The sequence below is a fragment of the Penaeus japonicus genome, unplaced genomic scaffold (assembly GCF_977035675.1).
Source record: "Penaeus japonicus unplaced genomic scaffold, GWHDUDI00000001_assembly GWHDUDI00000013, whole genome shotgun sequence".
NCBI lineage: Eukaryota > Metazoa > Arthropoda > Malacostraca > Decapoda > Penaeidae > Penaeus > Penaeus japonicus.
Genome location: NW_028234415.1, coordinates 7196513 through 7224012, shown reverse-complemented (window position 1 = coordinate 7224012; position 27500 = coordinate 7196513). Strand labels below are relative to the sequence as shown.

The following is a 27500-nucleotide window of genomic DNA, read 5'->3' as shown; positions in this document are numbered from 1 at the left end:
TGCACAGACCGTCAGCTTCAGGACTTCGGATCGTGCACCTGCTTTCGTTCAAGCCGTAGCCCCTGCAACGGTCGCTTACAGTGTAGCAGCGCCCACACCTGTTAAGATCGAGGGAGCAGTTCCTGCCCCAGTTATTCATCAAGCCTTGCCTTCGCCATATGCCCCTCTTACTGTAGCTAATGCACCTGCGCAGCTCACTGTTGGCGCTCCCACACCCGTCGCTGTAGCAGCTGCTGCACCTGCCCATCTCAGCGTTGCAGGAGCCGCACCCGCCCACCTCAGTGTTGCAGGAGCCGCACCCGCCCACCTCAGTGTTGCAGGAGCCGCACCCGCCCACCTCAGTGTTGCAGGAGCCGCACCCGCCCACCTCAGTGTTGCAGGAGCCGCACCCGCCCACCTCAGTGTTGCAGGAGCTGCACCCGCCCATCTCAGCGTTGCAGGTGCTACACCTGTTACCCTGAATGCAGCACCTGCAGCCGCCATCGCCGGGGTGCAGTCCCAGTACCACGCCCAGGACGAGATCGGCCAGTACTCCTTCGGCTACTACAACAGCCAGTCCTCTCGCGCCGAGACCCGCGACGCGTCCGGGACAGTGCGAGGCGCCTTCAGCTACGTCGACCCGAATGGACAGGTTCAGACCCAGCACTACGTGGCCGACTCGAAGGGCTTCCGCGTCGCCGGCACCAACCTGCCCGTGGGACCTGGCACTCAGGTAGTCGGAAGGCACCCGCACCTCAACCCAGGAACACCCTTAGTGTACAGCTCCCTTCCCTACACCGCGGGCGCAGCCGTTGCAGGCGGGACGACGCTGCAAGTGAGTCCCGGTTCCCCCCTGGTCTACGGCAACCTCCCTGTGGCTTTTGGCTCCCCGGTCGTCGCCGTCGAGAAGCCGGACGACACCGATGACGACGCTGACGAAGATTAATCGAAGGGCGGGGTCTGGGCTAGATCGAGTGCAATCATAGGGTTAGGTACTAATATGTGATATTACTTAGGGACTCACCATGCACTCTGCAATCGCTGACTTAATCTAGTGTGTCCGTCTGGATGATGTAGACAAACCCAAAGTGTGCCATTTTTGCTGTGATTTATAAAGAATAAATGATTCTTCTTGGTTCTGTCTTTAATTTGTAAACATATTGGTCTCTGCTAAGGTAGAAGAGGGGGAGGAGAAAAATGATGATGATGGTGGTGATGATGATGATGATGATGATGATGATGATGATGATGATGATGATGATGATGATGATGATGATGATGATGATGATGATGATGATGATGATGATGATGATGATGATGATGAGGAGGAGGAGGAGAAGGAGAAGGAGAAGGTGAAGGAGAAGGAGGAGGAGGAGGAGGAGGGTGAGGATGAAGATGAGGATGATGATGATGATGAGCAGGAGGAGGAGGAGGAAGAGGAGGAAGAGGAGAATAATAATAATAATAAAAAGAAGGAGGAGGAGAAAGAGTAGAAGGATGAGGAGGAGTTGAAGGATGAAGATGAAGATGAGGATGATAATGATGATGATAATGATAATAATGATAATGATTATAATAAGGAGCAGAAGAACACCATAAACCCCGTTACGGTTTAATACACCAATTCCAATTCATGAAAATCGTGGAAACGACCCAAAGGATTCATTCAAATTCTATATCAATCTCTCTCAACGTTGACAGGATTCTCTCTTTGCTCTATCAGTGTCAAAGATATCTATAAGAAATTGCTATAAAACTTATGACGTGATATGATATCCTGAAACAAATGATAATATTTTCTTTCTGATTCGACACACCAATTTTAGAAGCATTACCTTTTTTTTTTTTTTATCTCAATGGGATGTGATGAAAGGGCCATTAAAAATGAAACGAAAAGGAAGGAGAAAAAGATAAGAAGAAAAATACAAAAATAGAAAAACGATGAAAAGTAATAAGATACTAAGAGGAAATTTTTCTGTTATTTTTAGGTGGATTTTTTTCTTTATATCTTTATATGTTCTTATATGTATATACATATATATATATATAAATACATACATATATATGTATATATATATATATATAAATATATATATATATATATATATATATATTTTTTTTTTTTTTTTTTTTTTTTTTTTTTTTTTTTTTTTTCTTTTTCTTTTAATATTTATCTATTTCTTAATATTTTGATGCTGATGGGTGAACACTTTCAGCACAGGATGATTATCCTTTCAGTATGAATTATCATTATATCTAAAAGCATCTTCTTCATTGAGCCATTTTTTATTTCTTATTTCTTATTCTTATATTTATTTATTGATCTATTATCTATTATTTACTTATTATTTGTTATTTACTTATTATCTATTATCCATTATTCCTATATATCATTATTTATTATAATCTATTTATTATCCCTTATCATCATTCATTTATTATATAATTTCTCCATTGAGCTATTTTCTTATTTCTTATTGTATTCTTATTATAGTGCACAATTTTATTTCCAATTTGAAGGTCACTTTGAGTTAGACCAGTTTTTTATCGGACTTGTGAACTGCTCAATTATCTTCAATTTCGTGTTAATATTTTAATATATTTTTCGAAGTTGTTTCGCGAAAATTTAGCTCATCTAAGTAAGTAATATTTACATACATGCTCTTTAGAACAGCTAGATTTGCGCGCCTTAATATTACACTTTATACTTCTCGTAATAGCTTAGTTGTCCTTGTATCATTAACATATTTCATTCCATAATTTTGAAAAGTTGAATATAATCATACGGGTATTTTGCGGGCTTCGTTTTTTTTTTCTTCCATTTTGTGTAAATATCTATCTGTTGTTTGCCAATTAGTGATATCATATGATATGTGAAAATTGTCATACATTTCTTTTGTCCTTGTTGAAGGCACTGCGTTTCATAATATGCAAAGGTAACATTACTACAAGTTCTTGGAAGCACGAATTTGACCATAACCAACGAGAACAAACCTTTGTTGGAGGGGAACGATTAGCTAATGGGACATAAACAAAGCCAATCAGATGTAACGTCATGAAAAGTTTACAGAGAAGGCGTGTTTTCGAGTTTTTTTAATCCTATAATTCTAATTACTCAAGCTGTTGTCGTTAGGCATAGATTATGTTTTTTTTCAATACACAAAGTAATCAGGCTTGTGAAATCTATTTTCCCTTGGGTTATTGGAAGTTCTAAGTCTTTATGCCATCATCTAAAATTATATGAATGTCCAAGGTAGTTTTATCGCTTTCATTTTTTTTTCGTCCCAAACTGTTTTTGATAATGCACACAATTCAACAACGTTGGGAAAGTTGCAAATGTCAAATGGACGCACAAAATTCATCACCGTCCGTCCTATATCACAACAGAAAAAAAAAAAATATATATGTATACATATAATATATAATATATATATATATATATATATATATATATATATATATATATACATATATATATGACTACCATAAACACAAAACATAAAAGAGAAAAACGTCTCCTTACTGATTGTAGACATTCATGCAAATCATGTGCATCACGGATCTAAAAATTCAGCATTAGCACAATCAGTTGATATATAACAATATTCTCTACCACTAGTAGAGGGAAACTTCACAATTCATTCTGAGAAAATCTAATAATCTAATTCTATATCTTACTCAATGAAGCAATCACCAAAGCTACAGTTCTGTCTTGCCAAATTCCATCCATGGCAAATGGTTATATAGTGTCATTTGGTTATTAAAATATGTGTTTATGTAGATGGTATGTAAATATATGCATGATTAATTAAAAGTGAATCAGTATTACTACAATGATTACTATTATGTATTTATCTAATTAAAAGTTATGATTACTGTTATGCTTTATTGTGATATATTCATATTCCTCTTATCAATAAAATTCTCATTATGGACATTACCATAAACATTATCATCGTTATAATTATGATGATAATGATAGTAATAACGATAATAATGATAACAATAATAATAATGATGATAATATTAATAACGATAATGATACAAAAATGATAGAAATAGATAATGAATCATAAAAATAAAAAATGAAGATAATGAAAATCATAATAATGACTATCATCATTTTCAAGCTGATGATCATAGTAATCCTAATCCTGATACTAAATATTATAGCAATAATGATAATGACGATGATGATAATAATAATGAGAACAATAATGAAAATGATAACAACAAAACCAATGATAATGATAATAATGATAATGATAAAATAATAATAATAATAACAACAACAATAATCATCATCATCACTATAGAGAAAATAACAATGATAATGATAAGGATAATGATAACCACAAAAATGATTATGTTGATAATAATGATGATAAAGATAACACAACTAGCAATGGTGATAACAATAATGGTAATGATATTAATAGTAATGCCGATGATAATAATAATAATGATGACAATGATTAGTGGTAATGATAAGGATGATAATTGTAATAACAAAAATAATAACAATGATGATAAGAACAATAATGAGGATGATAATGATACTGGTGATAATGATTATAATGACAATTACGATGATGGTGATAATAGCATTAACAATGATAATAATAACAATACTATTGATAATATTGATAACGTCACCATCCCCATTATCATGTGTATCACTGTTGTTACGACTATTTCGGTAATTAATATTGTCCTCGTATTGATAATAGTAATTATGACAATGTTACTGTTGATGACAATGATGACAACAACAGTGATGATAATGATGATATGACTCCTGATTGTTAGTGATAGTATTAATATTAATAATACCCTGTAATTGACAATGATAAAAATGACAATCACTATTAAATTGGTGATGAATTTGTTGCTGTCGTTATTGTTTAGTTTTTTTTATCATTATATCATCATCATTATTACTATCATCTTCAATATCATTATCATCATTCTTATCATACTGTTATCACTATTATCATCCTCATCATTATCATATTAAACGAAGTCAGTAATAATGATTATAGTTATAGTTATTCATGTTACTATTGTCTCTATCACTGTCGTTATTAAAAGCAGTGTTATAAAATTTTCGTCGCCATTATCATTATCTATATTTCAATACCTTCGATTTTTGTTTTCGACAAAAAGAAAGAAAGAAAAAATGCTTCTAGAAATCCGATAAAAAATATACTATAAATTATCATTCATCATTACATTCAACTACTTAATCCCTCAAAGCTACTGTGAACGTTGTACACTAATATCACATTCGTTGTCCCATGAACGAAAAGGAAAGTTAATTTTCACTTTTCCGAATTCCCCGATGGTCTTAAGCTAGTGTATTTAGTAAAGTTAATATTAGGTACTCGAATTCACATATCGGCGGTGCGCATTGAATTGCGCAATGCGAATTCTCACAGCTAGTTAGATTTAAGAAAATAAGAAAATAAAAGGTAAATTTCACTTATCCGAATGAACGTGTTAGCAGTAGCCATGTGGTGGTACATTCAGGAAAAAATGAAAGTTAATTTTCACCGACTCCAATTCCCATATCAGCGGGGATCAGGATATGGGAGAAAGGAAAGACCACGCCCCTGTCCCTGTACTCCAACGGTGGACGGGATGTTCCAAGGATATATAAGGGGCGGTAGAAACAGTGCCCTATAGACAGCTCCTTGTCGGTGGGTCATTATGAACGCTCTGGTGAGTTAAGTGGTGTATGGGTTTACTTTTACTTTTTCTCTGTGTCTTTGTTGATGATTGTCAGTGTTTATCATCATTTGTAAGTTATCTAGTATGATTGTTTTTTTTTTTTCATAGACACTCAAAGAAATTTCTTATCCAATGTTACTTTCAGACTGTGGTTTCCGTGGCGGCCCTCGTGGCTAGCAGCAGCGCTCAGCTGTTGGCTTACAACGGTGTATATGGAGGCCACCACGGCCTTCTTGGCACTTATCCTTCTGCAGGTTATTCTGGTCTGGTGCCCTACGCATACACAGGCGCCCTTCCTGCAACTGCTCCTCTTGCCCTCAAAACATCCGTTATCAAGAGCGTGGCTCCTGCTCCTGTCCCTTACAATGTTGCTCCCGCACCTGTGTCCTACAACGCAGCTCCCGCACCTGTGTCCTATAACGTAGGTCCTGCACCTGTGTCCTACAACGCAGCTCCCGCACCTGTGTCCTATAACGTAGGTCCCGCACCTGTGTCCTACAACGCAGCTCCCGCACCTGTGTCCTATAACGTAGGTCCTGCACCTGTGTCCTACAATGTAGCTCCTTATGCACCTGTAGCCCCCATCCAGTCCCAGTATCACGCACAGGACGAGATCGGTCAGTACTCCTTCGGTTACGCCGGTGGTCCATCTTCACGCGCTGAGTCTCGCGACGCCTTCGGTGTCGTCCGTGGCTCATACAACTACGTGGACTCCGAGGGAAAGGTCCAGACTCAGCACTACGTGGCTGACGCCCTTGGCTTCCGTGTGTCCGGCACCAACCTTCCTGTGGCTCCTGACGCCCCTCTGGCCGTCTCTCTGGGCGCCCTTCCCGGTCCCCTTCCCGAACCCGTCCAGGACACACCTGAGGTCGCCGCCGCCAAGTTCGCCCATCAACAGGCCTACGATCAAGCTGCTGCCGCCGCCGCTGCAGCTCCTGACACCCGCTAGAGAGAGGGCTTCATCTGGAAGACACAGTGTGTAGAGCACTCGCAACCAGATAACCTGGTAGCATCAAGACTAGTCAGTTTCGATCGAGAGTTGACACACATTATTTTACCTATACACAGAGAATGTTTATGCTTATTAGATTTTTTTTTATATTGTTCATCGAATGTCTTCCTGGTAAAAGTTTGTGTAGGAAATGTTAATAATAAATGCAACTGTGAATGCCTTCCTTTTCATACATATTGGTACAACGAAGAATTATTCATTTCGAAAGACAGTGAATAGAGAAGTCATTAACATAATGGCTCAATTGTTAACACATCTTATTCACTATTTATACATGTTCATGCAAATGACAATGTCCATGTCTGTCATTACATTTCCAATAATCATAAAAACACACAGCTTTTTTTCTGAATTGACATATCATGTTTATCCATAACAGATTCTCTTAACGAAAAAAAACGGAAAATAATTTCAATCAATTTGATAATAAAGATACGGATATCTACACTTCGTATTTCAGTCCAATTGCCCCTCTGTATGGATACGGCCAAATGCTGAAATGACCCTGGAATTAAGCGTTTTCAGGCTCATGGCATGGGACGACGAGAGGTGTACGTGAGGGGGGGGGGGGTCATAGTACTGAATCCCCCCCGTTTCATGGCACATTTTTGGATACCATGCTCTCATAGTGCTGGTGAAAGGTTTCTTGCAAAGAAAGAGATCCAAATAGTGACAACAGCAAAGACGACAGCAAGGAGAGCAGCAGAATAAATAATATTTAGTAGTGATGAGTATAATGAGAATTACAGTGGAAATAAGGATGTAAATGATAATGAAATTATGAAAATACGAATGAAGATTATAATGATAATGATAACGATAATGATAAAAATGTCAATATTTCTTACACTAATGATGAAGATGGTCATGATGATGACAGTAACGTCAGTAACAGTAACTATGATGATAACAGTAAAAAACATAATTACACTAGATAAGGATAATAAATGTGAATATGAATGCAATTTTGACGATAATGATAAATTTATAATGATAATGATGATGATGAAAATGATAACGGCAACAACAAACTAATCATAGAGGTAATGATAACAGTAACAACAAAAGTGACAGTGATATGATGATGATAATGCTTAGAATAATGATGACATAAATAATGAAAACAGTACTGATAATATTCGTTATCATAACTATTATTAAAATGAGAACGAACGACCATCGATTATTACCAGAACAATTGTAATCAGCAGCAACAATAATGAAAAGGGTGATAGTAGTAATAGCATAGTAATAATGATGATGAAGATGACGATGATGATGATGACCATGACGATGATGATGATGATGATGATGACCATGACGATGATGATGATGATAATGATGATGATGATGATGACAATGACGACGATGATGATGATGATGATGATGATGATAATGATGATGATGATGACAATGACGACGATGATGATGATGATGATGATGATGATAATGATGATGACAATGACGATGATGGTAATGACCATGACGATGATGATGATGATGACCATGACGATGATGATGATGATAATGATGATGATGATGACCATGACGATGATGATGATGACCATGACGATGATGATGATGACCATGACGATGATGATGATGATGACAACCATGACGATAATGATGATAATGATGATGATAATGATGATGATAATGACGATGGTGATGATGATGATGACCAAGACGATGATGATGATGACCATGACGATGATGATAATGATGATGATGACCATGACGATGATGATGATGACCATGACGATGATGATGATGATGATGACCATGACGATGATGATGATGAACATGACGATGATGATAATGTTGATGATGACAATGATGATGTTGATGATGACGATGATGATGATAATGGTGATGATGATGACCATGACGATAATGATGATGATGATGACGATGATGATGGTGACTATGAGGATGATGATGATAATGATGATATCGATGATGATGATGACCATGACGATGATGATGATAATGATGATGATGACCATAATGATGACGATGATGATGACCATGATCATAAGGATGATGACGACGACGATGATGATGATGATATAATGATGATAACAATAATAATAAAGATGACAAAATAAATGATAATGATAATAAGACTAATGATCATGATAATAACAGTGATAATAATGATCATAATAATTTTTAGGATGATAATGTTAATGATAATGATAATGACAATAGTGATAATAATACAGTATATAGGAGTAGCAGTATTATAGTAATAGCAGTACTAACAGGTACACCAAGAGTCATGGTTCTACTACTACTACTGTTACTACTTCAAATGATAATAAAATGACAGTAATAGTAATTACAGTGGTAACAGCAATAACAAAAATAACGATAATGATAATGAGAATAAAAATAACATATGCAGTAGCAATGAATTTATTGTAATGATAATAATGCATTGATTACAAATGTCATATCAATCATGATTATAATGATAATGATGATGATATAATGGTGATGACAAGATTACCATTACTGTACGAGTGTTAGTGCTAACAACAATAACAATTATGAAAATAACAATACATATAAAACTGAATCATAAGAATTTAGGAAAGGATACTACCTATGACTGCTTTGATTCAAAGTTCCGGTACAATATTCACAGTTTTTACTTAGAATTAGTATACTTTTGCATAATGTCGGATTTTTAATTGTCTGTAAAACCGCTTGTCTCCAATCAGGGATTCAATCCTTTTCATTATATTCAGATTGGAGATTTGGCTTTAAAAAACTTGTCTAAACAGATTCAGTTTTATACGATTTTAAAAAATAACCTGTCGAAATTTTCGTTATGTATTTCTGTAGAGAACAATTTTCATAGTTTTTTACTCAGTGAAAATAACTTAGCGGTGTTTCCTAAAGGGATCCTTTATATATTTTGTTCAGAGCCTATACCCGGATCCACGTTACTTTATAGATACAAGAGATTAGAGTATAGAAAGGACGGAAGGCCACGCCCCTTTTGCCGCTTACGGAGATGATGGTCAAAATGTTCCTCAGGTATTTAAGGCACAGTCCTGGCCATGGGCACTAGAAAGCTCCTTGACGTTGGGTCAATATGAACGCTCTGGTGAGTTCAGGAACACTAGATTTTTTTAGAATGTGAACACAATATTCTTTCTTGTCTGCTTTTTCTTATCTGCTTCCATTATGTAAAAAAATGTCATCTGATTTCAGACTGTGATTTCCGTGGCGGCCCTCGTGGCTAGCGGCAGTACCTCTCTGATTGCATACAATGGCGTATATGGAGGCCACCACGGTCTTCTTGGCGCCAATCCTTATGCTGGCTATTCTGGTCTGCTGCCCTACGCATACACAGGCGCTCTTCCTGCAGCTGCTCCTCTCACACTCGAAACACCTGTAATCAAGAGCGTGGCTCCTGCTCCTGTCTCTTACAATGTCGCTCCCGCACCTGTGCCCTATAACGTAGCTCCCGCACCTGTGTCCTACAACGTTGCTCCCTACGCACCTGTGTCCCACAACGTAGCTTCTGCACCTGTGTCTTACAACGTCGCACCCGCACCCGTCTCCTACAACGTAGGTCCCGTCCCTGTGTCCCACAACGTAGCTCCCTACGCACCTGTAGCCCCCATCCAGTCCCAGTATCACGCACAGGACGAGATCGGTCAGTACTCCTTCGGTTACGCCGGTGGTCCATCTTCACGCGCTGAGTCTCGCGACGCCTTCGGTGTCGTCCGTGGCTCCTACAACTACGTGGACTCTGAGGGCAAGGTTCAGACTCAGCACTACGTGGCTGACGCCCTTGGCTTCCGTGTGTCCGGCACCAACCTTCCTGTAGCTCCTGACGTTCCTCTGGCCGTCTCTCTGGGCGCCCTTCCCGGTCCCCTTCCTGAACCCGTCCAGGACACACCTGAGGTCGCCGCCGCCAAGTTCGCCCATCAACAGGCCTATAATGAAGCCGCTGCCGCCGCTGCTGCTGCTCCTGACACCCGCTAGGTCGCTACAGCAGTATGTAAAATACTCGCAACCAGACGATTTGGTAGCATCAAGACTAGTCAGTTTGATCGAGAGTTGACTCACGTTACCTTAACTTATACACAGGCTATGTTCATGTTCTTTAGTTATATAGTCTATTAAAGATCTGAATAAAAGGTTGTGTAAGAAATATGCTATTTTAAATGTAACCGTAAATGCCTTCCTATTTACACACATTTACACGCCACAAAATGTAATTCCTCATTTCGAAGGACACATTGAGTGGAAAAAATATAAGTTCAAAGTTCATATTTGTAATCATAATGGGTCAGTTATCAACGCACACATATATTAGTTTAAAATATGTACATGCAGAAGTCAAAGACCGTGTCTAATGTTGCCTTTTAAGTATGCATAGGAATATACTGTTTTTTTCTGATATCAAATTGTTTCTCCATAATATATTATACTGACAATATACAGGACATTGATAAGAGAGAGAGAGAGAGAGAGAGAGAGAGAGAGAGAGAGAGAGAGAAATAGAAACGAGAATTTTATTTATTATAACACTCAAGGACATTACACTTTTATATTACTGTCTATTACCTTTGTTAGTGGCTAAAAACACTAATATTGGGGATACATGGAGCTTCTTAGGCGAGACGATATATATGGGGAGTAATTAATTAAAAATTTATTGATTATGATGATAATGATAACGTTGATAGTATTAATGGTAATGATAATGATAAAGGACAAAAATCATAAAGATAATGATGGCAGTAACAGTAACAGTGTTTCCACAACGATAATATTGCTTGGAATAATGATAACGCGAATATCAGTGATAATAACAATGTTAATAATTATCATTATTACAATAATATCGAACTACCGTCGTTATCATTATGAACAACAGCAATAATGATAGCAGCAGCACAAACAGTACTAACAATGTTAATAGCAACAGTAGCACAGAATAGTGATGAGGATTAGGACTATGACGGTAATGTTGATGATGGGGATTATGATTATAATGATTATTATAATGATCATGAAAACAACAACAATGATATCAATTACAATAATAATGATAATAACAATACTAATTATGATAATGATAACAATGATAATAATAAGGATCATAACAATAATGGTAATGATAACGATAAAAATTATGGTAATACTACCACTGCTAATTGTAATAGTAATAGAAGTGGTAATAATGATAATGATAACAATAAGGATAATAATAATAATGATAATACTGAAATAGATGACATAAATTTTTGTAATAATGATAACAGTAGCAGCAATAATGATAGTGATAATAATGGCAATAATGACAATAATAATAATAGTAGTAGTAATAGCAAAACTAATAGCAATCACAATAGATAATAACAATAGTAATATTAATTATCATATTAGTTTTTTTTTTACTATTGCTAATCAATAACGATCATGATAATGAGGATGATGATACCAGAAACAGCATTAAAAGTGTTAATAGCAATGCTAATAACCGTAGTTGTGCTAATTATTATCATCATAATGAAAAGGCTGGCAAAAGGAATGCTAAAACAGAATCAACTGTAACAACAATAATGGAAATTATAATAAGGATGAAATTTATTACTACTATGGCTGTTAATTTTAACAACAATAATGATAATGATACTGATACTACTAATACTAACAACACTTGTCAATTCTATAACTAAATCAGAATGAAAATAGAAAAGGACTGGTGACTGTTTTTTTTTTTTTTTTTTTTTATCTCATATCCGTTGTAATAATCACAATTTGTTCCTTAAATTTGCTATAGGTTTGCATAATGTCGTCTTTTTATTGTATGTAAGACCACTTGCCTTCAATCAGAAATTCCAGACTTTTCATTACATTCAGATTCGGATTATGGCTTAGACTAGCTTGTTGAAACAGATAGGCTTAATATGATAAAAAATAAAGTATATATATACATACACACAAAGATATATCGTTGTTTCAGCTGTATATCTTATTTTTATAGGGGATACAAAATCCTTTACGGATTTGAACCAGCGAAGAGAGGTTTCTAAAATAGATTCGTTTGGATGTATTTTCTCAGAGACTCTACCCGGATCCAAGACTCTATGTCGGTACAAGAGATTCGAATATAGAAAGGAAGAAAAGCCACGCCCCTTTTGCCACTTTCCGAGATGATGGTCAGGATATTAGTCAGGTATTTAAGGCGTTGTTCTGGCCATAGACACCAGACAGCTCCTTGACGTTGGTTCAACATGAAAGCTCTGGTGAGTTTATGAACACTATAGATTTCATTGAGTTAAACGAAGGATTTTTCTTTTTTGTTTCCAAGTTGGTGAAAAAATAATTTCACAATGCATGAACATGTCATTTAATTGCAATGATCCATTTCAGACTGTGATTTCCGTAGCAATTCTCGTGGCTAGCGGCAGTGCCTCGTTGCTTGCTTACAACGGTGTATATGGAGGCCAGCACGGTGTTGTTGGCGCCTATCGTTCAGCAGGTTATTCTGGTCTGCTGCCCTACGCATACACAGGTGCTCTTCCTGCTGCTGCTCCTCTCACACTCAAAACACCTGTAATCAAGAGCGTGGCTCCTGTTCCTGTCTCTTACAATGTCGCTCCCGCACCCGTGTCCTACAACGTAGGTCCCGCACCCGTGTCCTACAAAGTAGCTTCCGCACCTGTGTCCTACAACGTAGCTCCCGCACCTGTGTCCTATAACGTAGGTCCTGCACCTGTGTCCTACAATGTAGCTCCTTATGCACCTGTAGCCCCCATCCAGTCCCAGTATCACGCACAGGACGAGATCGGTCAGTACTCCTTCGGTTACGCCGGTGGTCCATCTTCACGCGCTGAGTCTCGCGACGCCTTCGGTGTCGTCCGTGGCTCATACAACTACGTGGACTCTGAGGGCAAGGTTCAGACTCAGCACTACGTGGCTGACGCCCTTGGCTTCCGTGTGTCCGGCACCAACCTTCCTGTAGCTCCCGACGCCCCTGTGGCCGCCCCTTTGGCCGCCCTTCCCGGTCCCCTTCCCCAACCCGTCCAGGACACTCCTGAGGTAGCCGCCGCCAAGTTCGCCCATCAACAAGCCTACAACCAAGCCGCCGCCGCCGCTGCTGCAGCTCCTGACACTCGCTAGGGAGAGTGCTTCATTTGGAAGACACAGTCACTACAGCAGTGTGTGCAGAACACTCGCAACCGCATGACTTGGTAGCACCAAGACTAGTCAGTTTCGATCGAGAGTTGGCACACATTTTTCAGTCTATACACAGACTATATTCATGCTCATTAGATATAGTTGCTCTAAGGACTTTGTAAGAAATATGTTCTTATAAATGCGAAAGACATAATGGATGGAAAAGTGATAAGGTCAATAAAGTTCATATATGCAATCATAATGGGTCAATTATTAATACACCTCATACGATAGTAATACATATACATGTAAAAGAGAAAGAACATATCTGATATTACCTTATTAATATTAGTAAGAAGAAACTTTTCTGATGTGTCATATCGTGCATAACAAATGTAGTACATAATGAACATAATTAATGGAAAAAGATATATGATTTAATTCACTATAGCAATCAACAAGGGCACTAACATCTGCGATTCTTATTCCAGTTCAAATGCCCCTCTTTAAGTATACGTCCAATTGCTGGGCGTTCGCGTGTGTGAGTGAGTTAGTGAGTGAGTGAGTGACTTTTGACTTTGACTTTGACAAGTGAGTGAGTGAGAGAGAGAGAGAGAGAGAGAGAGAGAGAGAGAGAGAGAGAGAGAGAGAGAGAGAGAGAGAGAGAGAGAGAGAGAGAGAAGAGAGAGAGAGAATACGTCCAACTGCTGGGCGTTTGCGTGTGTGAGTGAGTGAGTGAGTGAGTGAGTGAGTGAGTGAGAAAGAGAGAGAGAGAGAGAGAGAGAGAGAGAAGAGAAGAGAGAGAAAAAGAATACGTCCAACTGCTGGGCATTTGCGTGTGTGAGGTTGTGAGTGAGTAAGTGAGTAATACAGAGAGAGAGAGAGAGAAAGAGAGAGAGAAGAGAGAAGAGAGAGAGAATACGTCCAACCGCTGGGCGTTTGCGTGTGTGAGTGAGTTAATGAGTAAGTGAGTGAGTGAGTGAGTGAGTGAGTGAGAGAGAGAGAGAGAGAGAGAGAATACGTCCAACTGCTTGACGTTTGCGTGTATGAGTGAGTTTGTGAGTGAGTAAGTGAGTTAGTGAGTGAGTAAGAGAGTGAGTGAGTGAGTGAGTGAGTGAGAGAGAGAGAGAGAGAGAGAGAGAGAAGAGAGAGAGAGAGAGAAGAGAGAGAGAGAGAGAGAGAGAGAGAGAGAAGAGAGATAGAGAGAGAATACGTCCAACTGCTGGGTGTTTGCGTGTGTGAGTGAGTGAGTGAGTGAGTAAGTGAGTGAGTGATACAGAGAGAGAGAGAGAGAGAGAGAGAGAAGAGAGAGAGAGAATACGTCCAACTGCTGGGCGTTTGTGTGTGTGAGTGAGTTAGTGAGTGAGTAAGTGAGTGAGTAAGTGAGTGAGTAAGTGGGAGAGTTAGTGAGTGAGTGAGTGAGTGAGTGAGTGAGAGAATACGTCCAACTGCTGGGCGTTTGCGTGAGTGTGTGTGTGAGTGAGTGAGTGTGTGAGTGAGTGAGTGAGTGTGTGAGTAAGTAAGTGAGTGAGAAAGAGATGGAAGCGGAGGGTATATATTCCTCGCCTGCTCTAGGACCATTAGCTGCTCCCACGGTGCCGGTGAGAGCTTTCTCGCAAAAAAAAAAAAAAAAAAAAAAAAAAAAAAAAAAAAAAAATGGATTCGAATAATGACAAGAAATGAGACAACAGTGACAGCAATAATATCGATAATATTTTGGTATTGATGAATATAAGAAACAATAATTTAGCATAAAGATATAGATAAAAATGACGATAATAAAAATGCAACCAATATTACACTAATAATCATAGTGATGACTGCAATGATAATGATATAGTAACTACAGTAATAGATATAGGAGTAATTAAAGTTGGTATGAATATTAGTATTACGGGAGTAATAAAAGAATGACAATATGGTAAAAGGACAATAATATGATGATAATGACGATTGTAATAATGATAGTGAAGAAATTGTTAATAAAGATAACAAGACAAAGGTGATAAAATTATTATAAAAATAATGATGATATTAACAGTAAAAACAATATACAGTAGATACCATGATCATACTGTTAAGAATAATGATATTATTCTAAGATAATTAACAATAGTGTTGATAATCATTAATATTATAGTAATAACGAGCTTTATCGTCAGGAACAACAGCCATAATGATGATAGCAGCAATAATAATACTAATTGTCATAGTAATAATAACATAGTAATAGTAATAGCGATGAGATGATGATATTGATTATGATGCTGGTGATTATGATTATGGTGATGATGATGGTAATAATGATGATATTGGTGATAATAATGATAATGATAATAATAATAATAATAATAATAATTATGATGATAATAATGACAATAACGATAATGATAATAGTTATAACAAATATAATAAGAGTAATAATAAATACAGTAGAAGTATTAGCAAAAATTAAAATGATAACAGTTGATAAGAACAATTAATCCACCAATAATACTACTTACTACTACTGCTGATGTTAATTATAAAAGCAATAATACTAACATTACTGATAGCAGCAATAGTAACCAGAATAATGATAATGATAACAATGATATTAAACACAACAAGTTCAGAAACGGTACTAAAAGTATTGATAATAATGATGTGATTAGTAGTTGTAATAATGATAATCATAGTGATAATGATACGAATACTAATGCCAAAACCAGCATTAACTGCAACTGAAACAACAATAATAATGATCATAATCACAATAAAATTGTAATTGTGATAATTATTGTTATTACGACATTTGATGATAATATTGGCTATGATAGTAATAGTGATAGTGATAATCATAATAACCATAACACTAATAATACTGATAATGATAATAATAATGATAGCAATAATAATGAAGCTAAAAGTAGACTCATATTGGTGGCAAAAAATAATCATGATGATGATAATAATAACAATAATAATTGTGACAAAGATGATAATGAAAAATAGTAACAAAACTAATGAAAATAATCATAAACTTAACAATAGTAATACTAATAGGGATGCTAGTAATAATAGTAATAATGATAATGTGAATACTAATGATAATTCGAACAGTAACAATAAATATAACGACGATGATAATGATACTAATAAAACAATGATAATGATAAAAACTGAACAATAAGGAAAGGATACTCCTGGTTGACTACTCTTACTCTTACTACCGCTATAATGATCGCATTTTATTCCTTCATTACTTTACTTTTTTCAAAATGTCTGAAGAATCCATTGCCTTCAATTAAAGATTCGTGTCTTTTCATTACATTCACCATGGAAATTTAATTTAGAGAATTTTGCCAAAACAGATCAGCTTTATAAGATTAGAATACTCGCCCACATATCGTCCTTCCATTTATGTTTCTGGATATTTTCATGACGGGAAACGAAAGGAGAGAAACCATTTCCCTGGGTTTCTAAAACGGATCCGTTTTGATGTATTTTCCCAGAGCCTCTACCCGGATCTGCGACACTATCGGTACAAGAGATTCTAATGTAGAAAGAAAGGGAAGCCACGCCCATTTTGCCACTTTCTGAGATGGACATGACCTTCCTAAGATATTTAAAGCGGACTCTCGTTCATGGACTCCAGACATCTCTTTGACGTTGGATCAACATGAACGCTCTGGTGAGTTTTAGAACACTAGTTTAATGAGTGTAAACGAAGATTTTTTTTTTCTTAGCTGCTTTCAAGTTGATCAAGGAAACATTCCCCATTTCGCGATGTAAAATAATGTTATTTAATTGTAATAATCCATTTCAGATCGTGATTTCCGTAGCAGCTCTCGTGGCTAGCGGCAGTGCTTCGTTGCTTTCTTACCACGGTATATTTGGAAACCAGTACGGCCTACTTGGTTCCTATCCTTCAGCAGGTTATTCTGGTCTGGTGCCCTACGCATACACAGGTGCCCATCCTGCAGCTGCTCCTCTTACCCTCAAAACACCCGTTATCAAGAGCGTGGCTTCTGCTCCTGTTTCTTACAATGTTGCTCCCGCACCTGTGTCCTACAACGTAGCTTCTACACCTATGTCCTACAACGTCGCACCCGCACCCGTCTCCTACAACGTAGCTCCCGCACCTGTGTCCTACAACGTCGCACCCGCATCCGTCTCCTACAACGTAGCTCCCGCACCTGTGTCCTACAACGTAGCTCCCTACGCACCTGTAGCCCCCATCCAGTCCCAGTATCACGCACAGGACGAGATCGGTCAGTACTCCTTCGGTTACGCCGGTGGTCCGTCTTCACGCGCTGAGTCTCGCGACGCCTTCGGTGTCGTCCGTGGCTCATACAACTACGTGGACTCTGAGGGCAAGGTCCAGACTCAGCACTACGTGGCTGACGCCCTTGGCTTCCGTGTGTCCGGCACCAACCTGCCTGTGGCTCCCGACGCCCCTCTGGCCGCCCTTCCCGGTCCCCTTCCCGAACCCGTCCAGGACACACCTGAGGTCGCCGCCGCCAAGTTCGCCCATCAACAGGCCTACAATGAAGCCGCTGCCGCCGCTGCTGCTGCTCCTGACACCCGCTAGGTCGCTACAGCAGTATGTAAAATACTCGCAACCAGACGATTTGGTAGCATCAAGACTAGTCAGTTTGATCGAGAGTTGACTCACGTTACCTTAACTTATACACAGGCTATGTTCATGTTCTTTAGTTATATAGTCTATTAAAGATCTGAATAAAAGGTTGTGTAAGAAATATGCTATCTTAAATGTAACCGTAAATGCCTTCCTATTTATACACATTTACACGCCACAAAATGTAATTCCTCATATCGAAGGACACATTGAGTGGAAAAATTATAAGTTCAAAGTTCATATTTGTAATCATAATGGGTCAGTTATCAACGCACACATATACTAGTTTAAAACATGTACATGAAAAGGTCAAATACCGTGTCTGATATTGCCTTTTAAGTATGCATAAGAATATACTGTTCTTTTCTGAAATATTAGATTGTTTCTCCATAATATATTATACTGACAATATACAGGATATTGATAAAGAGAGAGAGAGAGAGAAAAAAAAAAAGATAGAAACGAGAATTTTATTTATTATAACACTCAAGAACATTACACTTTTATATTACTGTCTATTACCTTTGTTAATGACTGAAATTACTAATATTGGGGATACATGGAGCTTCTTAGGCAAGACGATATGTATGGGGAGTAATTAATTAAAAGTTTAATGAATATAATGATAATGATAATGTTGATAGTATTGATGGTAATGATAATGATAAAGGACAAAGGACAAAGATCATAAAGATAATGATGGCAGTAACAATAACAGTGTTTCCACAACGATAATACTGCTTAGAATAATGATAACGAGAATATCAGTGATAATAACAATGTTTATAATTATCATTATTACAATAATATCAAGCTACCGTCGTTATCATCATGAACAACAGCAGTAATGATAGCAGCAGCACAAACAGTACTAACAATGTTAATAGCAACAGTAGCACAGAATAGTGATGAGGGTTAGAACTATGACGGTAATGTTGATGATGGGGATTATGATTATAATGATTATTATAATGATCATGAAAACAACAACAACAATGATATCAATGACAATAATGATAATAACAATAATAATTATGATAATGATGATAATAACAATAATGATAATAATGAGCATAACAATAATGGTAATGATAACGATAATAATAATGATAATAATACCACTGCTAATTGTAATAGTAATAGAAGTGGTAATAATGATAATAATGTTAACAATAAGGATAATAATAATACTGAAATAGATGACATCAATATTTATAATAATGATAACAGTAGCAGCAAGAATAATAGTGATAATAATGGCAAAAATAACAATGATAATAGCAGTAGTAACAGCGAAACTAATAGCAATCACAATTGATAATAACAATGGTAATATTAATGATCATATTAGTTTTTTTTTACTATTGCTATTCAATAACGATCATAATAGTGAGGGTATGATACCAGAACCAGCATTAAAAGTGTTAATAGCAATGCTAATGATCGAAGTAGTGATAATGATTATTATAATAATGAAAAGGCTGGCAAAAGGAATGCTAAACCAGAATTAACTGTAACAACAATAATGAAAATTATAATGAGGATGAAATTTATTACTACTACGGCTGTTAATTTTAATTACAATAATGTTAATGATATTGATAATGATACTACTACCAATAACAATAGATGTTAATTCTATAACTAAATCAGAATGAAAATAGAAAAGGAATGGTAACTGTTTTTGATCTCATATTCGTTGTAATAATCACAATTTGTTCCTCAAATTTGCTATATGTTTGCATAATGTCGTTTTTTTTATTGTATGTAAGACCACTTACCTTCAATCAGAGATTCAAGACTTTTCATTACATTCAGATTCAGATTTTGGCTTAGACTACTTGTTAAAACAGATCGGCTTAATATGATAAGAAATGAAGTGTATATATATATATATATATATATATATATATATATATATATATATATATATATATATATATCGTTGTTTCAGCTGTATATCTTACTTTTATACGAATACGATACGAAATTCTTTACGGATTTGAACCAGCGAAGAGGTTTCTAAAATAGATTCGTTTGGATGTATTTTCTCAGAGACTCTACCCGGATCCAAGACTCTATGTCGGTACAAGAGATTCGAATATAGAAAGGAAGGAAAGCCACGCCCCTTTTGACACTTTCCGAGATGATGGTCAGGATGTTCGTCGGGTATTTAAGGCGTTGTTCTGGCCATAGGAACCAGACAGCTCCTTGACGTTGGTTCAACATGAACGCTCTGGTGAGTTTATGAACACTATAGATTTCATTGAGTGTAAACGAAGGATTTTTCTTTTTTGTTTCCAAGTTGGTGAAAAAATAATTTCACAATGCATGAACATGTCATCTAATTGCAGTGATCCATTTCAGACTGTGATTTCCGTGGCGGCCCTCGTGGCTAGCGGCAGTGCCTCGTTGCTTGCTTACAACGGTGTATATGGAGGCCAGCACGGTGTTGTTGGCGCCTATCGTTCAGCAGGTTATTCCGGTCTGCTGCCCTACGCATACACTGGTGCCCTTCCTGCAGCTGCTCCTCTTACACTCAAAACACCCGTTACCAAGAGCGTGGCTCCTGCTCCTGTCTCTTACAATGTCGCTCCCGCACCTGTGTCCTACAACGTAGGTCCCACACCTGTGTCCTACAAAGTAGCTCCCGCACCTGTGTCCTACAACGTAGCTCCCGCACCTGTGTCCTACAAAGTAGCTCCCGCACCTGTGTCCTACAACGTAGGTCCCGCACCTGTGTCCTACAACGTAGGTCCCGCACCTGTGTCCTACAACGTAGGTCCCGCACCTGTGTCCTACAACGTACCTCCCTACGCCCCTGTAGCACCCATCCAGTCCCAGTATCACGCACAGGACGAGATCGGTCAGTACTCCTTCGGTTACGCCGGTGGTCCATCTTCACGCGCTGAGTCTCGCGACGCCTTCGGTGTCGTCCGTGGCTCATACAACTACGTGGACTCTGAGGGCAAGGTCCAGACTCAGCACTACGTGGCTGACGCCCTCGGCTTCCGTGTGTCCGGCACCAACCTTCCTGTGGCTCCTGACGCCCCTCTGGCCGCCTCTCTGGGCACCCTTCCCGGTCCCCTTCCCGAACCCGTTCAGGACACACCTGAGGTCGCCGCCGCTAAGTTCGCCCATCAACAGGCCTATGACGAAGCCGCTGCCGCCGCTGCTGCTGCTCCTGACACCCGCTAGGGTCTATGCTTCATGTGGAAGACACAGTCGCTGCAGCAGTGTGTAGATCACTCGCAACCAGATGTCTTGGTAGCATAAAGACTAGTCAGTTTCGATTGAGAGTTGACAAACGATAGTAAAGATATAAAAGGTATTTTTATTCTATTTTATCGAGAATAAACGTTTCTGTAAGAAATATATTGGTATCAGTCATCTTCATAACTCCATTTTATACACACGCATGCCTATACATTAATCTCGTGAATAAGCTAGAGGAATGAAGTTTTCAGCAGCTTTGTGTAACCACAAGAACTTGTCATCCTAAAGTTTTCCTCAAATCATATCTATTTTTTTATTTATTTTTTTATTTTTTTTACCTAATCCAATCATTTGGGAGGGGAAGCTTGTGTCTTCCTTTCTTCCTTTGTAGATATTCCTCTACCCAAGTATGTAAATCGCAAGTAACCCGTTAACCGTCAACATCCATTACATTTCAAAAACATGCCTGAATTTTTTACTGCTTGAACTTAGAATTATGAGGCCAGATGAGGGCAAGAAACCCTCCATATAATTTCGTAAGACGAATTTAAGGAGTGAATCAACTGATACCTCTGCGTTAAGATGGAGTGTGCTATACATTACATCGTCTTCACCTGGAGCAGTGGCTCTAACTTTCTTTGAGAACAAACAGGAACTCGTGGGAAAGAATGAGATAGTCGTAAGAAAAAAAAAAAAAAATCATGTGTGTGGGATTATTGTATTGAATGAGAAAACGAAACTTACTTCACTTATAAACTTTGTTCTAGTTCCATGAGAGTTTTATTTGGAACGAAGCATCGTTACTCAAATGATGTCAAACTCGATACTTTCTTAGGGTCACAGTTAAGTTATTTGTCTAAGACTGGGGAATCTAACCTGGGGTGCGAGATAGCCTTTCAGGGGATGCGACAGTATAGATTTTTTTTTTTTTATGAACCCTTTGCCAGCGTAAATTGGATATTTCCGATTTGACGGAAAATTCGAATTGAACGAAATGGTCGGCTCAAAAAAAAAAAAAAAAAAAAAAAGAAAAAAGAAAGAAAGAAAGAAAGAAAGAAAGAAAGAAAGAAAGAAAGAAAGAAAGAAAAAATAAACCCTGCCCAAATGAAAGGGTATGGAATCCCTACATTCTTTGACCCACAAGCTCTCTCTTCCAAAGCTGTAGCGTTCGGAAGCGACTTGACGTTCATTTTATTATTTTGCGTTTTTCCTATGTTTCTGGCGTGTTTTTGTCTGTTATTAGTTCACTTGTGTTTTTGTATGTTATTAATTAATTCGCTTCTGTTTTTATCTGAGTTTGCCTCACCAGATGTTCTCTTTGTTTTAAAATACTTTTTATTAAGTCTTTTTTCCTGTTTCTATCATGTTTTTTTTATTTCCTTCTGGCGTGTTTTTTTCTGTTATTAATTCGCTTGTATATCTGTTTTAATTTGCCTCACTAGACTTTCTATTTCTTTTATATACTTTTGTTTTTACTAAATATATCTATGCGTTTATCTCGTCTCTTGATTTGTCATTTCATAGAGTTTTAAATCACATTTCCCCCGATTTATTTTCATTTCTCTTATCATTTATTTTGGTAATTATGATGAAGTGAAGGCACAGCTTAACTAAAGTATTTCATTTGTTCATATTTTACAATTCTTTTTGGTTTATTTATTTTTACTTTCCATTTATTGTTCCTTCAAGACTTGCTGCTTTAACTTCGATTCTTTACCCTTTGTTTATAGATTTAACCTTTGCTATTGTTATGTTTCCACGTCAGTTTTTTTTTTTGAGAAGCACCTTCTGCGACTTTTATGCTGCTATGTTTTAGCAACTTGTTTTTTAAGGTAATTTTACACTCCTCTTTCTTTTCAATTAGTTCTTAGCTTAGCACTTCACTTTGAACCTGTTTTTATTTGTCCATGGCAGTTTAACGTAAGTTTAGGATTTCTTTAGTATTTATTTATCATTTTATCTATTTCATCTATCGGTATTTTCAAATGATTTAGTCCATATTTGATTTAATAGAAGTTAGGCTGAACATTAAGGAGTCATACGTTGGAACTCGCCCACTCCCTTTTTATTTAGATTCGCTCCCTTGACGCTCCCTCATTTCTAGGGAATCTGATTTCAAGTTCATACATGTATTCCATTTTGCCAGCATCACGGAAGGGGGTTGGTAGTGCGGGGCCCCTGGCATAGGTAGTCGATACACTGCAAAAGCAACATTCGAAGCTATTCAACGGGATTCAAACCTCCACTAAAAGACAAACTGTTATCTCTGCCGAACCCTCAGCTAACTACGCTCAGTTTGTTATTGTTGTTGTTTTGCATGTCGGCTCTCTCATATGTGGTAGGTGTGTCTTGCCATTTTGTTATATTATGATCGCGATTTTTTTTCTCACAATTTCTTTAGTTCAAATTGTTTACCCCCAGCACTGTATATTGTCAATAAATTACAGAAATATAGTTATTACAAATTGGGCCCTATAATATTCAAATGTAATATAACGTTGCAGACGGGTCAAAATTTAATAAAACTTATCCCTGGAGGTGAGAGGTCGACGGCTACCTAACATTATCCAAATTAGTAGAGGCTTGTAAGAGGAGTATGGAGTGAGGTGAGATATGTTTTATCTAAAAGCAACTATGGGGTCTATCTCAAGGTTTGATATATAACACAACTTCAGTTTCTCATCAATTCAAGTAAGGAAATCAGATTTTTGTAGGACAGGGCTGTCTTTGACTCTAATATACTCATTTATAAAACAATTGAATACACAAACAAGTTTATTTTTACATTAATGAACTTTCTTTTTATTAGTCACATTTTCAGTGAATATTTACTAATGGTGTTGTAGTATTTGTTCACTTGATTATACGACAAATTTCTAGGACTGCGGTAGGTATCTCTCATCTTTCTGAAGTCATATCGAACCACTATCCCTTTTCGTGGATCACCAATCTCCCCAAGGTCATTTACATTACATAATGAGGCGACGTTCTTAAAAGGGATACACATAAAAATAGTTTCTCAAAGCTTCCCGGATCTACGACACTGTATGTATCACTACGAAAGATCAAAAAATAGAAAGGAAGGAAAGCCACGCCCTCTTTTGCCACTTTCTGAATGATGGTCTAGATGTTCCTGAGGTATTTAAAGCACAGTCCTGGCCATAGTGACCACATAGCTCCCTGACGGTGGGTCAACATGAACGCTCTGGTGAGTTTAAAAAAACATCAGATTTTATTGAAAATTAATGTAGGGACAATTTTTTTTTTATATTCCCTTAATAAATTTAAGAAACCTTTCTTGGTTTACTATGTAGCATAATGAAATGGTCCATTTCAGATTGTAATTTCCGTGGCAGCCCTTGTGGCTAGTGGCAGCGCCTCCCTGCTTGGTTACAACGGCGTATATGGAGGACACCACGGTCTTCTTGGCGCCTATCCTTATACTGGCTATTCGGGTCTGCTGCCCTACGCATACACAGGTGCTATTCCTGCAGCTGGTCCTCTGACCCTCAAAACACCTGTAATCAACACCGTGGCTCCTACTTCTTACAATGTCGCCCCCGCACTTGGGTTCTACAATGTAGGTCCCGCACCTGGGTCTTACAACGTCGCACCCGCACCCGTGCCCTATAATGTAGCTCCTTCCGCACCGACAACACCCATCCAGTCCCAGTATCACGCACAGGACGAGATCGGTCAGTACTCCTTCGGTTACGCCGGTGGTCCATCTTCACGCGCTGAGTCTCGCGACGCCTTCGGTGTCGTCCGTGGCTCATACAACTACGTGGACTCTGAGGGAAAGGTCCAGACTCAGCACTACGTGGCTGACGCCCTTGGCTTCCGTGTGTCCGGCACTAACCTACCCGTGGCTCCCGATGCCTCGGTGGCCGCCTCTTTGACCCTGACTGGTTCCCTTCCCCAACCCGTCCAGGACACCCCAGAGGTTGCCGCCGCTAAGTTCGCCCATCAACAGGCCTACAACCAAGCCGCAGCAGCAGCCGCTGCTGCTCCTGACACCCGCTAAGGAGGGTTTCAGGAGACGCAACATGATAACTTGGTAACATCAAGACTCTAGTCATTTTCGATAGAGAGTTGACATACGATACTAAAGCTATAAAAGTTCTGAATAAACGTTTTCTGTAAGAAATACGTCGTTTTCAATCTTATTCTTAATAGCTACGTTTTATACACATGCATTTCATACACGTGCATTAATTATTCAATCAACAGTTTCCTAGACAAAATGTCTAACCACAGGCACTGGTCGTCCTGAAAATCTCGTAGTTCATAAAGATAACGTTATTATATTCATTTGCTATTTATTTCTACAATTTCAAACACATTTCTTGGAGCTAACCAAATCATTGATTATTTTTAAAGGGAGAAAGGGGAGTGGGCCTTGTGTTTTAACATAGATTTCTTCCCTTGTAGAACACTAGGATAGGAAATCCCTCAACCCAACCTAAGCTTTTTCATTGTCATAGAAAGTAAGAGAAATAAAACAAAGAAAGAAATCAAAACAAGCAGGTGTAACCTCTCTATATCCAATAACATCCATTACGTTCCAATGACGTGCCTGAATTTATTACTGCTGGAATTGGAATTATGAGGTCAGATGATCACGCGGAGGGCAAGAAACCCTCCTGATAACTTTGTATCACGAATTTAAGGACCATCGTCTACACCTGGAACACTGGATTTACCTCTCTCTTGGAACAAACAGAAACTCGTGCATGACAGGATACTCGTTTCATTAAGTAAAAAATCTTTATTTTGATGAAGAAAGTGTTAAAGTGATGTGTTGTGTGGGATACCGTTTTATGAGTATGTCATCTTGAGGATGTGTAGTATGGCCGTTTGGTTACAGTTGTTTTAATGTAAATATTTTACGTACTTTGGTGCCTGTGATAAGAATAATAATGGTTATGGTATAAATACTAAAATTATGATAGTAACGGAAATGATCATGATGAGGATTATAATAACTGCAGGAGCAACGGTAATTGGGATAATATGAATAGTAATAGCGACGGAAACAGGAATGATAAGATTAATATTGATAACAATACGGTGATCATAATAATGATAATAGCAATGGTATTGCTACTGATGAAAATGATAAAATTATAACAAAGATAATAATAATGATTGCCATAAAAATATGAAGATAAGAGTGATAGTAATAAAAGTGATGAAAGTAATAATGATAATAATAACAATGATAATAATGTTGATGATTGTTATGATACGGCAAATTTAGGAATATTCACTTGAGTTTGCTTTTACTTTTAGAGTAATATTCACTAATGCTTTAACTTTTTTTTTACAGCTTAGAACTGCCTCGATTTCGTTTGAATATCTATAAATTCACTTACTTTCAAACAACAATTGATTCAAAACTCCTTTGTAGAATCAGAAAACGAAACTTACTTCAGTTATCAACTCAGTTACAGTTCTAAAAAAAAGTATCATTTCGAACAAAGAATCGTTACTAAATGGTGTCAAATTGACCCTATATCTGGGACACACTCCAGTTATGTTGAACGTCTAAGGAAGGTGAGATGGCGTTTCAGGGAAGGCGACAAATATTGATTGTTTTTTCTCCTTCTAAATCCTTTGCCATTGCCAAAGTAGGTCGGGTATCTCTTACAGGAAAATATGAAATGGTCTTGAAAAACAAACCAACAAAAAACTTCCCAGCTGAAATCGACATGCGAGGCTATTCAAAAGAACTCAAATCTCCACTAAAACGCAAACTGCTATCGCTGCCGAACGCTCATATAACTTCACTGT

The 27500-nt window shown here is 37.7% G+C and overlaps 5 protein-coding genes across 5 annotated transcripts in view; all 5 read left to right on the top strand.

Annotated features, from left to right (window-relative positions):
• LOC122251434 (uncharacterized) overlaps positions 1-1114 on the top strand; it is a 2017-nt gene extending 903 nt beyond the window's left edge. The window contains exon 2 of the mRNA XM_043013380.2: positions 1-1114. This exon is cut by the window's left edge and continues 626 nt beyond it. Within this exon, the coding sequence (XP_042869314.2) occupies positions 1-925 (925 nt within the window). The 3' untranslated portion in view covers positions 926-1114.
• Positions 1115-5614: 4500 nt separating this feature from the next.
• Positions 5615-10892, top strand: LOC122251444 (uncharacterized). Its single transcript, XM_086542891.1, has 4 exons — positions 5615-5700; positions 5855-6653; positions 9814-9836; positions 9944-10892. Exons 1-4 carry the CDS (start codon positions 5689-5691, stop codon positions 10721-10723), a joined length of 1614 nt encoding a protein of 537 aa, XP_086399017.1. The 5' UTR covers positions 5615-5688; the 3' UTR covers positions 10724-10892.
• A 2140-nt stretch (positions 10893-13032) lies between these two features.
• Positions 13033-18612, top strand: LOC122251432 (uncharacterized). The gene is made up of 5 exons (XM_086542890.1): positions 13033-13868; positions 14362-14411; positions 17224-17393; positions 17522-17543; positions 17679-18612. The coding sequence occupies exons 1-5, from the start codon at positions 13088-13090 to the stop codon at positions 18441-18443; spliced, it is 1788 nt and encodes a 595-aa protein (XP_086399016.1). The 5' UTR covers positions 13033-13087; the 3' UTR covers positions 18444-18612.
• A 2068-nt stretch (positions 18613-20680) lies between these two features.
• Positions 20681-21864, top strand: LOC122251443 (uncharacterized). Its single transcript, XM_086543091.1, has 2 exons — positions 20681-20730; positions 20859-21864. Exons 1-2 carry the CDS (start codon positions 20719-20721, stop codon positions 21687-21689), a joined length of 843 nt encoding a protein of 280 aa, XP_086399217.1. The 5' UTR covers positions 20681-20718; the 3' UTR covers positions 21690-21864.
• Positions 21865-24820: 2956 nt separating this feature from the next.
• Positions 24821-25854, top strand: LOC122251433 (cuticle protein 6-like). The gene is made up of 2 exons (XM_043013378.2): positions 24821-24915; positions 25045-25854. Exons 1-2 carry the CDS (start codon positions 24904-24906, stop codon positions 25729-25731), a joined length of 699 nt encoding a protein of 232 aa, XP_042869312.2. The 5' UTR covers positions 24821-24903; the 3' UTR covers positions 25732-25854.
• The last annotated feature ends 1646 nt before the right edge of the window (positions 25855-27500 follow it).